The 12,995-nt window shown below is 41.3% G+C and overlaps 1 protein-coding gene across 4 annotated transcripts in view; it reads left to right on the forward strand.

Annotated features, from left to right (window-relative positions):
• The first annotated feature begins 228 nt into the window (after positions 1 to 228).
• MED15 (mediator complex subunit 15) overlaps positions 229 to 12,995 on the forward strand; it is a 40,888-nt gene continuing 28,121 nt past the window's right edge. The window contains exons 1-5 of one of the 4 annotated variants that reach the window (XM_072145324.1): positions 229 to 437; positions 5,468 to 5,555; positions 7,669 to 7,720; positions 9,963 to 9,992; positions 10,230 to 10,445. In XM_072145324.1, coding sequence (XP_072001425.1) covers positions 370 to 437; positions 5,468 to 5,555; positions 7,669 to 7,720; positions 9,963 to 9,992; positions 10,230 to 10,445 — 454 coding nt within the window. In that variant the 5' untranslated portion in view covers positions 229 to 369. The remainder of the gene's footprint in view (positions 438 to 5,467; positions 5,556 to 7,668; positions 7,721 to 9,962; positions 9,993 to 10,229; positions 10,446 to 12,995) is intronic. The other 3 variants (XM_072145314.1, XM_072145334.1, XM_072145343.1) reach the window with 3 other exon arrangements.

The raw sequence follows: 12,995 nt of genomic DNA on the forward strand, positions 1-12,995 counted from the left end.
TCTCACTGGCCTCACAACCCATGGCCAGTGAAGGTTTAAAACTACTATCACTAGGTCACATTGCGAACATTAGATGAGAAAATATTGTGGAGGGGCCCTAAATTCCTAGTGGCCTCTGTGAATCCATCCCCCCCATTCTAGAGAAGAGGAGCAGGACAAGAGCCGGACCGCACACGAGGCGCGCTGCATCTGCAGCCAATGGGCGCCAGGGGGCGCGCTATCAGCGCTCTTCTCTGTGCTCCACGCCTTGTGGGAGTGTCTCACAGTTCGGCCGCTAGTGACTGAACAAAGTCCCACGCTGCCTTGCGACACTTCCGGTTGGCCCGTGGAGCTGTGATTCCCTCCTGGACAGAGCACACTGAGCCGAGAATGGACGTGTCGGCCCCTGACAGTGACTGGCGGAGCGCCGGCTTCAGGCAGAAGCTCGTCAGCCAGATGTAAGTGCGCGGCCAGGAGGAGCAGGGTTAGGCCTCAGCCCGACTTGTTACCTAGTCATAGCCGGCAACTTGTCTCCGAGCATCTCCTCATAGAGCGGCTGTAATAGGGGGAGGTGTATGGCCGTTATTGCCATGACATGGAAGCACTGGCAGCATTGTGTACGCCATAGTAATTTCATGCAGGGCTGTGGTGTGGACTGGACCTTGTAAATGGTCCTAGCACTGGGACCGGTCACTTAGTATTAATGAACACTGACTCAGTTTGGAGCAAGTACTGCACTAATGATAATGTGAGAGGTACACGGTGCTCAGCTCTCCTCCTCATGTCATTAATATATGTCAGTGTTGGCGAACCTTTTAGAGATCGAGTGTCCAAACTACAACCAAAATCCACTTAATTACTGTTAAGTGCCAACATGACATTTTAAGCAGTAACTTATTGCTACCTGTTGTTCCACATCTATCAATCGTATCAGCTCCTGAGGCCACCAATATAGTTGAAAGAAGGAGGGCAAATTCAGACTCTCATTGTAGCTTCTCTCCAGAGGAAGCTTCTCTGTAGAGGAAGAATTGAAGGTCCAGCAATAGGATCACCAAAGATACTGCAGCCCTGTCCACACCTTCTCCTGTGTCGCTTTAAAATAGCTCTGAGAGCAGCATCGCTTAAGTTGCCTGGGACTGCGGGAAGATTTGGTGGATTTGTTCCATTCTGGTGAACTTTGTCCTGGCGTGACAACCTGAGTGCCCACAGAATTAGCTCTGAGTGCCACCTCCGGCACCCGTGCCATAGGTTCGCCACCACTGATATATGTCATCACCTCATGATCATAGGGGGTCTGTGAAGTCAGAGGATAGGAGGGGTGCAGCACTATTGCTTCATCTTCATGGTGGTACCCAGCCAGCCACTATGCAAGAAAATAGACACCCTGGCAATGTCTACCTATGGAGCCCAGAGCCCCTCAGGCTCATTTGCATATTTTTTTGAAGGATATCTACCACCACATTTAGGGGTGATAGACTGTCACCAAATGCATGCTCGTTACCTCAAGGGTTAATTGGGAGTATTTATGGCACGTCTGCTACCCCAAAATATACACTTTATAACTTTATGGAGATGGGATGGAGGCGTTCACAGCTCCGTTGGCCGAGCGCCTCCTGGCTCTGTCAGAAGATAATTTATTCTTCCCCCTCATTGATATTCCCCTCAGTAAGGCCAGACGCATCCAGTGACATCAACTGGCTGCTAACCTCGTGCATGCATGTGAGCAGTCTTGCACAGCCGGCCGGGAGAGGGGAGGAAGACCTTGGAGGTACCTCGAGGTACCTCACAGTGACAGCTGTCTGCAGCGCTTGCGGCTGGCCTTCTTGAGGGGAATATCAGTGAGGGGGCGTGAGTAATTTATCTTCCGACACAGCCAGGAGGCGCTCGGCTAAAGAAACTGTGAGCTCTTCATGCTCCTTTCCATAAAGTTATAAAGTGTATATTTTGGGGCAGCAGATGTGCCAGGAGGACTCCCAATGAACCCCTAAGGTAACGAGCATGCATTTGGTGACAGTCTGCCACCCCTAAATGTGGTGGTAGTTGTTCTTTAAGCCTTTTTTGTAAAAATCCATGGCATAAGTAGCTAAAAGAAGAGCACACCCTGCCAGCGGGGACACTCACCAACATGTAAGTGTGCTCGGTTCATCAGGGTGGTAAATGTCCTTTAAGGGAATCCATCAATAGGTCCTGGGACACTGACACGGCAGCTGGTTTTGGCAGTGATGGTTTGGAGCCTCAGGGTGAAGACACACATGGCGTTTTTGGGCCGTTTTTACTAAGTGCGTTTTCAGATCGTTGAAAACGCATGCGTTTTTGTCCATTTTTCATTGCGCAATTTCGGAAAAACGGACAAAAATGCATGCGTTTTCAAAAAACGCATGCGTTTTTAAAAAAACGGATGCGTTTTTTAACGATCTGAAAACGCACTTAGTAAAAACGGCCCAAAAACGCCATGTGTGTCTTCACCCTCAGTCCTGCCAGTACATTAGTCTCCAGCGGCTCGCCTCTGCTGCAGAGCTCCTTTTGATACCAGCAGAAGCAGGCTAACTACTTCCTTCTCTACAATAGTGAGAAGTACAGGATAGGACACAGGATAAGTTGCTGACGATCGTGGATCTTATGCTGGGTATACAGGCATCATCTCTGTGGTCAGTGACTGATGGTGTAGTCTGGCTGATCACTGTGATATTAATGAGATGAGATGTGATTTTGGACACTAAACCACACACACAGGTCCTTATGGACCAGTTTGATTTTGGGGCATTCAGTTAAAGGGGTTCTCAGGAGGTGGAAAAACATAGCTGCAGTCTTCCAAAAACAGCACCACACCTGACCATGGTTACTGCCAGTACTGCAGCTCAGCTGTATAGAAATGAATGGAGCTTAGTTGCAATACCACACACTACCCATGGTCAGGTGAGGCGCTGTTTTTGGAAGACTGCAGCCATGTTTTTCCACCTCCAGAGAACCCCTTTAAATAACCGAATACCCAACATGTTCTGTCGGCACTTGCATGTCCCAGCTTTACTGCGCAAGCGCTGTGCACAGTGATGACGGGATACTGTCCTGGCTTCCCTTCCCGTATTGCAAGAAGAGGCAGCACCACGGGAGCTTCTGATGTGAGTCCGATGTGTCTCGTTGGACTCCCTTCTAAGTAATTCTTTTTTTTTCATATAAAAACTTCAAAAAGGTCAATTTTGAGATCCGTAGCCACATAAGGACCTGTAGTTGGTTAAGGGTCCCAAATTGACCTGACAGGTTGTCTTTAAGGGGTTCTCCCTAGGTTGAAAAACATGGCTGCTTTCTTCCAAAAATAGTGCCACACCTGAACATGGTTTATGTATTTATCCTCAGGAGAACCCTTTTAAGTTAGTGCTATTGACCTGAGGTTTTTTAATTTTTTTGTAGGGTTAATTGAAATGATGGTGTTTCTTGAAGTACATTTTGAAATCCAAAAATGCCTTTAAGAGCGTATTGTTTGTGGCTTGTTTTCTTATTTCTTTGCTGCCTCTTACAATGAGACCTCAGCCGTACACAAGAATTGACATCCAGCCTCACCAAGAAACTTTTTTTAAGATAAAAATGTAATTCTCTCATAATTCAAAGTTAACTCCCTTCTTGTATTTGCACATACCCCGTGCAGATGGCACAAAATAGACATCTTAACTTGAATAGGAAAATCTCACCTTTAATACAAATCTTGGATGTGATTTATAACTGGAGCTATCTACTGAGTTATAGTTGTAAAAAAAAAAAAACACAAACAAACTAATAATTGAGACCACAGTCAAAAATGTTGTCATAAGAACCAGTATTAACAATAAATCTTAATTGCAGACACCAACATCCAGAGGTCCGTTTGTAACTAGGGGTTGTCTGTAAGTCAGGTGTTCTTAAGTAGGAGACTGCCTTTACCCTATAGCTGACTGTAATTGTGGTGTCCCCAGCTCCACGTCACTACATCCCCGACTAGCTGCGTCAGTGCAATGTGCATGCATAGAAATTTAAAATCCAAGTTGTAGTGATGTGGAGCTGGGGGATGTGAGAAGGGAGCAGGTTTACAATGCAGACCTTGCTGGGACAAAGGGTATCAGACATGCATTCGTGCATTGATGTGGATTAAAAGTTTTTTATTTATTTTTTTGTGAAAGCAGAAATGCAGAGAAGTCCCATTGGCACCATTACACCACAATTAAAGTCACCCATTCGGTACTATTTGGGGTGTATTGTGGAGACAGGAAAGTTTTACTTATTAATGGAACCTACGAGTTAAAGAAAATCTGTCAAAATCAAACATCAATAAACCAGGGACACTTGCTCAAAGCCAGGCAAGAAGACTGTGGTAATCTTCTTATATTTTGTTATCCATGGCCTTATGCCTTCTGAAATCAACGGTTATAAAAATGCTAATCAGGTTCACTTGCATAATTTTAAAACCCTTAAAAAAACAGGGAATAAGCAGCTTAAAGAAGAGCAGATCCTACTAGAGGGGGCACACACCAGTGTGTTAGTGTGCTTGTTTTACAATGCTTCATCCTGGTGGAAGTTTATCAAGTGCCATAAGGCTCTACTTGTGGGGTGAAATAGAACATCTAACTGCAACCCTTCATTTCCCCACTACCCCATAATCCCGGAGAGGATAATCACCTATGAACACAATGGATTGGTGACAGATCCCAATGAATATGACAGGATATCCGCTCACGTGAAGGTTGCAGCACATTACAGAGTAATACTAGGCTGGGGATACAAGCTGCATCCTGTGGAGTCTGCTCACCTCCGGAAGAGCCTGTGTCGTCTGTCTGATGGTTTCTTCTTCATTCTTGCCTGATTCTTCCCATAATAAAGAACAAAAATCTGCTCCTGCTCTAGGGTCTGCCTATCTCTAGGGAGCCTTTACCTGATGGCACAGTCTCTTATCCTGGGTGGTGGGAAGAGGGTGGTGGTTTTGCTTAAAGAGGACCTGTCGCCTCTAAAAACTGCACTAGAGGCTGCTTACAAAAATAAGCAGCTCCTATTGCTAGAACAGACGCTGCAGTGTTACACGGCTAACGTTATCGTAAAACCTCTGATAACGTTAGCAGACACTGCCATGATGTACAATATGAACGCCAGACCACGCTGTAAGTGGCTGCGAGTATTCATGAGGGGGTGGTCCGGTGGTGCTGCTTCATCTCCGGACTGCCCCTCCTACTCCATAGGCTGTAGACTGTAGAGCTTCACGCGGCAGTCACCGCCTCTGATCCCGCCCCCTTACAGCGCGGTCGTGTGTTTTCTATTGTAAAGCGCAGCGGTGTTTGTTAGCACTATCGGAGGTTTCCAATAACACTAGCAGTGTAACACTGCTGTGTCTGTTCTAGCACTAAAATAAGCAGCTCCTAGTGCAGCTTTTAGAGGTGACAGGTCCTCTTTAAGATATATAAATCTAACATTTCCCTATAGTTGAGAGCGGGATCCTGTTCATAAATATCCTCTTCTTGTTTTCTAGTGAAGAAGCGATGCGCAAGGCAGGAGTTGCCCACAATAAGTCTAGTAAGGAGATGGAGAGCCATGTCTTTTTAAAGGCTAAAACACGGGTAAGTGTCTTCTAACATTCATGGACTGATTATGTATATATTTTATAGCATGATGTATGACCTTAGGCTTTTATATGAGCAGGAATCTTCCAGAGTTTAATCATTTTTAGGCATCACACGAACATATGGGGGACGTATATACGTGCCCCCATACACCGCTATGTCCTCACGGCGGCTAGCTTTCGTAATACGGCGCCGCTTCCATATATCGCTCCCGGTGCCGATGTATGTGAATGTAGCCTTAAAGTCTGGATTTTGTTGTCATTTTCTGTTTTCAATATTTTTTATTGATTTACACAGGTTAATGGCATGTAACATCCAGTATAATACAGAGTAGAATAGTGAACATCTACAAACATACCAGATAACATTGGTGCAGTATAATCACACTGTATGTTCTCAGTTGATAGGTTGGCAATGGACACTGGTTGTTGCATTATACTTTGGGTTATTTATGCCTGCAGTACAGAAACAAAACAAGGTAGTCAATAAAACTAAACAACAATATGAACAAAACTTTCAGGAAAATAGAGATGTTTGTGTGCAGGTATTAGGTGATATACATTTTCTTACACGTGTTTGCCAACATTTTTAAAGTGCCCAAAGCCTGCTTCTTTCAGGTTATGTCTAGTTCACACTTATGTATAATTTCTCCATTCCTGTATATGTGTGTCTTTTGAATCTGTGTATATATATATATATATATATATATATATATATATATATATATATATATATATATATTTTTTCTATCTATGTGCATGTATGTCACTGTATCTGCACCGTTTCCATATAAAATGGGGTGTGCTGGCAAGTAATGGCGAGCTGACAGAATGCACCTCCCACTGGTTCACGTATATATGGCAGCATACGGTGCACAACTGTACGCAATCCATATGCAACACTTATTTTAAACATTTCCATGTACTTCTACGGGCCATACAGAATGGAAATACTGGCGAAATCCAGGCATGCTCTATATAATATTTTTTACATGTCACTCGCGGTACGGTGGACAATACGGCCATTTAAATAAATGGCTGAATTGCTCATTGTGATGAATGGGGTTGTGTGGTACATATAAAAACTGTAAGGATGGCATACGACCGTTTTCATATGTTTTGTGTAAAAGGGCATTATTAGCAGTATAATTATTTAATGTCCACTACGTCTTTTTTTTAAATACAAGATATTTGTTTTGCAGTCTGTCCTAAGATTATTTTTTTTTCTAAGAGACAAATTATCCTTCCTTTTTTTTTTTGCGGTCCAAATGACACATTCCCATTATTGTTTTGGTTAATACAATTTTGCTGAAAAGATTTTTATTGAGTGTGGGTCATCACTTCAGACTACCCTATCATATGCTACAGCATTTTAAAGATATGTATGATTTTGGTTCTGTGAGCTATAGAACTGGAGACACTAGAAGTTAACACATAGTTGGGACTGCAAGCTCAGATAAAATTTGGACCACCTTTTTTTTTCACTGCTGCCTTCACCTGAAGGCAATATACAGAAGATGTGCAAAGAGTAAGACATTCCCTTCCCTGGGGTGCAGCCTTTGTTCTCTATACTGTGTTCTTTATTACCGATGATGAATCCGGAGTGTATCACATTGACAGCCGCACACTTTAACATTTCTGCCTACTGGGGGACAGTGTCATAACCCTTCTCACTAAATTCTGCTACAAGATCAGAAGGCTGTTCTTTCAGCTCCAACATTACTGTATGACAGAACCTAATAATCTGCAGCAGTGTTAGGTTTTGTGGTCCCCTCTGTTACCGTCCGAGTGACTGACTGGGGAAACAAGGGATATAAAGAAAATGGGGACAAAAATTTTGTAACGGCCCATTCATTACTCATGATATTATCTAGAAATATGAGACTGTCATGTTTAAAATTCCACTTGCTTTGTTTTAGGCGCCCTAAACAAATGGGGTGCCTGACATGACACTTCCCTCTTAACGTTTTTGATGTGCATGTGACTTTGGTGGCTTATTTTATATGAAGGGGAGATGATTATATATATAATTTTTTTTTTTTTTTTTTGTAGCATGCTTATTTATATGATGTGGCTTCTTGTTGTTTATGTTAAAATTTTCTGAATTCTAGGAGGAGTATTTGTCATTGGTGGCCAGACTGATTATCCACTTCCGTGATATCCGTAAGTTGAAGTTCACATTTTGATAAATTCTTTTAAAATTTCTTTAAAGTGGAAGTCCATCTTTGATAAAAACTTTAGAGGTGGCCTGGGGGCTAGCTGTGAAAAAAAAAAAATAAAGCTTCATTTTCCCTAGCAGAATTAACCAGTTCGCGACCGCCCGCTGTGTATTCGCGGCGGTCGGGTCGCGCTGCATGCAGAGGGCTCACGGGCTGAGCCCTCTCCATAGCCGGTAAGTCTTTGCTGCATATTGCAGCAAAGGCTTACTGGTAACACCCGCGTTTGGTGCTAGCACCGATCGCGGTTGTTATCACAGCGATGGCTGCCGGCAAAGCTGCCGGCAGCCTCAAAAAGTTAGCGGCGCGTGGGCGCCGCCATCTTACCTGGGATCGCCGCTCCCCGTGACGTCATCGGGGAGCGGCGATCCGTCTCCATGGTAGCCTCGGGTCTTCCGAAGACCCAAGGCTATTTCGTTTTAACCCCTTCATTACAATGTGCTGATAGCACATTGTAATGAATGAGGAGGAAAATCCCCATATACTGCCATACTGTAGTATGGCAGTATATGATAGGATCGATCAGACAACCTAGGTTTAAAGTACCCTAGGGAGTCTGAAAAATAGTAAAGAAAAATAAAAAAAAGTAAAAAAAAAAAAATAATAAAAAAACCTAACATTTCAAATCACCCCCCTTTCCCTAGAACTGACATAAATATAAATAAACAGTAAAAATCATTAGGTATCGACGCATCCGAAAATGCCCGATCTATCAAAATATGATAACGGTTTTTCAATGCGTTTAACCCCATAACGGAAAATAGCACCCAAAGTCGAAAATGGCACTTTTTTTTGCCATTTTGAAAAATATAGAAAAATCTATAAAAAGTGATCAAAAGGTCGTACAGTCCTAAAAATGATATCATTGAAAATATTATCAAATTTTGCAAGAAATGACACCACCCACAGCTCCGTACACCAAAGTATAAAAAAGTTATTAGTGCAAGTAGTTGGCAAAATCAAAAAAATAATTTTTGTACAGGAGTTTTTAATTTTTGTAAATGTATGAAAACATTATAAAACCTATACAAATTTGGTATCCCCTTAATCGTACCGACCCAAAGAATAAAGTAGACCTGTCATTTGGGGCGCGCAGTGAAATACGTAATATCCAAGCCCACAAGAAAATGGCGCAAATGCATTTGGAATTTTTTTTTTTTTTTTGTATCATTCTTTTATTGAACAAGATGCATGGTACAACAAGAATCGGCATTGTAAGGCACAGATATTGTACAAAAACAGGAAGATACAAGCGCCTTTCGCGCACGCAGGCGCAGGTGCTCAGGACTAACAATGTATTTAATCAAGTCATACAATTTTAAGTACGCCTGTAGTTAACAGATTGCATAAGTACATATCAATTTAATGTAGTTGATGTAGCCTTGTCAAGAATATGGTATCCGTAGAATCAGAGCATCATCTTTGTGGAATGCTATTGTGAGAACATAGCATCTCATCATAGAGATTATTAAATGTCTAATCATTGCCTATATTCCTATAAGTTCCCTTTTGTTGTTGGGGAGGGAAAACCCCATCTGCATTTGGAATTTTTTTCCCGCTTCCGAGTACATGACATGGAATATTTAATACCATCACTATGAAGTGCAATTTGTTACGCAGAAAACTAGCTGTCGCACAGCTCTTTACGTGTAAAAATAAAAAAGTTATAGATTTTTGAAGGTGGGGAGTGAAAAATGGACATGAAAAAACAGGAAAGGGCCCCTTAACCGGTTAATACCTGGATGCTACACATTATAAACACATTCATAATAAACATATGTGTATACAGGCAGTCCCCGGGTTACGTACAGGGTAGGTTTGTTCTTAAGAACTGTATATTTTACAACTGTAACCCCAGCCAAACATTTTTTTTTGGTCTCTTTGTCAATTGGATTTAAAAAATGTTGGGTTGCCATAAGACCCAGGATTAACAATAAAGTTTCATTGCAGACACCTTTGACTGTTATAGCTGTTTATTGTAGCCTGTGACTAAAGTACAGTAAATTACCAATATCCAGAGGTCCCGTTTGTAACTAGGGTTGTCTGTAAGTCGGGTGTTCTTAAGTACGGAATCGCCTGTATATATACACACACCAGATATTTCTCTGGCCTATAATAATTAAAAATGCCACATAAAATTAATAATGCCAAAAGATGGCTAATACTTTTCCCTTGTCGTTTCCTTACAGATAACAAGAAATCTCAGGCGTCCGTCAATGGTAAGATACTTATGGTCTTTAATAGTTCACACCATCATATTCCTGCAGTGCTTTGGTTACTTGTGCAATAAATTTAAGTCTTTGCCAAGCAATAAAATGGTCAATTGCAACCATAGCATTGAGGTCTCTGCTTACTATGTCTTTTTTTTTTTAAATGTTTTTCATGATTTAAAAATGAAAATTACATTGGGGAATATTTGTAGAAACATGTTGTTTACTTATATTTATACCTTACAGTAGATCCCATGAATGCCCTACAGACATTAACTGGGACAGCTCCAGTAGGCGTACAGGGAATGGCTATGGGGGCCCGGCCTCCTGGTGCTCAAATGGGTGGCATCGGTGGAATGCCTCAAATCGCCCAACAGATGAGTCTTCCCGGACAGCCACAGCCTGGGGCATCTGGAATGGCACCACATGGCATATCTGGTGTATCAACAGGAAACCAACCCAGTAAGTTCTCAGGAAATGGTTATTTTACATTTCACTGCACACTTGTGGATTTTTTTCAAAGAATGTTTTCAAGCACTATATTTCACACCTTGTTTGGCCCCTTACAGACGGCAGTATTCTAATCTGGATTTTCCTTTAGTGTTTGCAAGCAAAAGTCGAGTGGAACCCAGACAATAATAATAAAGATTTTCAGCTCTTCCATTTTATAAACCACTCCTGATTCTATATATTGAATACAAAAGTCTGAATTGGTCCCCTGGGTACCTTGGTCTTCCAATATGCTCATTAATGAGAACAGGACCCTTGTTCTCATGATCGGCAGAGATCCCAGCTGTTGGGCCTTCACCCATCCACTTGTTTTTTTCCCTATACTTCAGGTAGTCAACTCTGTACAATTGCTGCTTTTACTTGTGTGACACAATGATAGACCGTGGAAGACTTCTACTAAAAGACAATATAATTATTAAAAATATCTACACAAGAATGGAAGAAAATAATAAAAATACATAAACACAATGGTATATTGAGTCATTTTATAATTGGTGAAGTAGCATTATTACATATACCTATAAATGAAACTAGACATTTACTATACAGAAGTAGATATACAGGTAGTCCCCGGGTTACATACAAGATAGGGCCCTTAGGTTTGTTCTTAAGTTGAATTTGTATGTAAGTTGAAACTGTATATTTTATAATTGAAGATCCAGACAAAAAAAATGTTGGCCCCAGTGACAATTGGATTTTAAACATTTTTTGCTGTAATGGGACCAAGGATTATCAGTAAAGCTTCATTCCCTTCAAAGAGGGCTTTTGTGATTTTAAACCCTTCACAACTTCCATGACTATATACGTCCTATTTGTACATTCCCTGTGCAGAAAGGACGTTTTATAATTGTCATTAAAGTGGCCAACTTTAAACGGCTATATCTACTGAACCTTGGCACCTAGAAACACCCCTTAAACCCCTTCACGCTTTGCGGCAGATATATCCTTGACTATGAAGAGTGACACGGGCTGAGCCCTCTACATACAGAGATAGTCTTTGCTGCATAGAACCATCACTATCACCTGCGGTCGGTGCTTGCATGGTAGGAACAATTGGACCATCTAGGGTTAATGTACCATAGAAAGTCTAAGAAATAGTGAAAAAAAAAAGTTTAAAAAAATTTCTAAAATATTTTAAATTCTAATCACCCCCCCCTTTCCCTAGAACTCATATAAAACATAATTAACAGTAAAAATCCCAAACACATTAGGTATCGCCGCGTCCCAAAATGCCCAATCTATCAAAATAAACAGTTATTGACTGCGGTGACCTCCAAAACTGGAAATGGCGCCCAAATGTCTGAAACGCGACTTTTACGTGACATGAAAGATGTAATGAATAGTGATCAAAATGTTGCACAGTCCTTAAAATGGTAGCAATGAAAACATCGGCTCATTTCGCAAAAAATGACCTTTACACAGCTCCGTTCACCAAAGTATGAAAAAGTTATTAGCGTCAGAAGATGGCAAAAAGTTTTTAAAACTTTTCGTACACATCAGTTTAATTTTTGAAAATGTATTAAAACGCAATAAAACCTGTATAAATTTGGTATCACCGCGATCGCACCGAACCAAAGAATAAAGTACAGGTGTTATTTGGAGCGTAGAGTGAAAGTTGTAAAAACTGAGCCCACAAGAACGTGATGCACATGCAATTTTTTAAAATTTTTCCATGTTTGGAATTTTTTTCCCTGCTTTCCAGTATATGGCATGGAAATTTTTGTTATGCTTAAAATAAGCCCTCACACAGGTCTGTACACGGAAAAATGAAAAAGTTATGGAGAGCGAGAAATGAGCAAAGGGGGTTAATGATTTATGGATTGTGTATGGATGCATAAGAGAACCGGAGATACCCACCCTTTATTTCTTAGTAAATTTAATTATTATTATTTTTTTTAACAGCTTTCTTTTCCCAATTGTAATTTTATTGATTTTTTTTTTTTTTTAATATTTTGTAAAATTGCATTTTTGGCTTTGAATAACCATTATGATGATGATAGATCGAACATTTTGATACATAACCTGTTTATGATTTTTCCTGTGTTTATTTAAATTTCAGTTCTAAGGGCGTTTATTTAGAATTTTTATTTTATTTTTATTCAATCTTTTTCAGACCCCCTAAGGGTACTTTAACCTTGTCTGTCTTTTCCTACCATATACTGCCATACTACTTTACAGTAGTATATGGGGATTTTACAAATCATGAAATATAATGTGCAAATCGGACATTGTAATACATTGAGTAAAAAGCGACCGCCTTGAGTCTTTGTGTACCCCGAGGCTGTCATAGTCACGGATCACCGCTCCCTTGTGATGTCACAGGGAACAACAATCCGGACCAAGGTGGCGGCGCCCGCGCGGTGCTAGCACCGGAAGCTGGCGTTACTGGTAAGTGTTTGCTGCAATATGCAGCAAACACTTACCAACTATGGAGAGGGCTCAGCCCGAAAGCCCTCTCCAATCACCAGCAGCCAACGCGTGACATACAGCTACGTCACGCGT

This window comes from Engystomops pustulosus, chromosome 1 (genome assembly GCF_040894005.1).
Source record: "Engystomops pustulosus chromosome 1, aEngPut4.maternal, whole genome shotgun sequence".
NCBI lineage: Eukaryota > Metazoa > Chordata > Amphibia > Anura > Leptodactylidae > Engystomops > Engystomops pustulosus.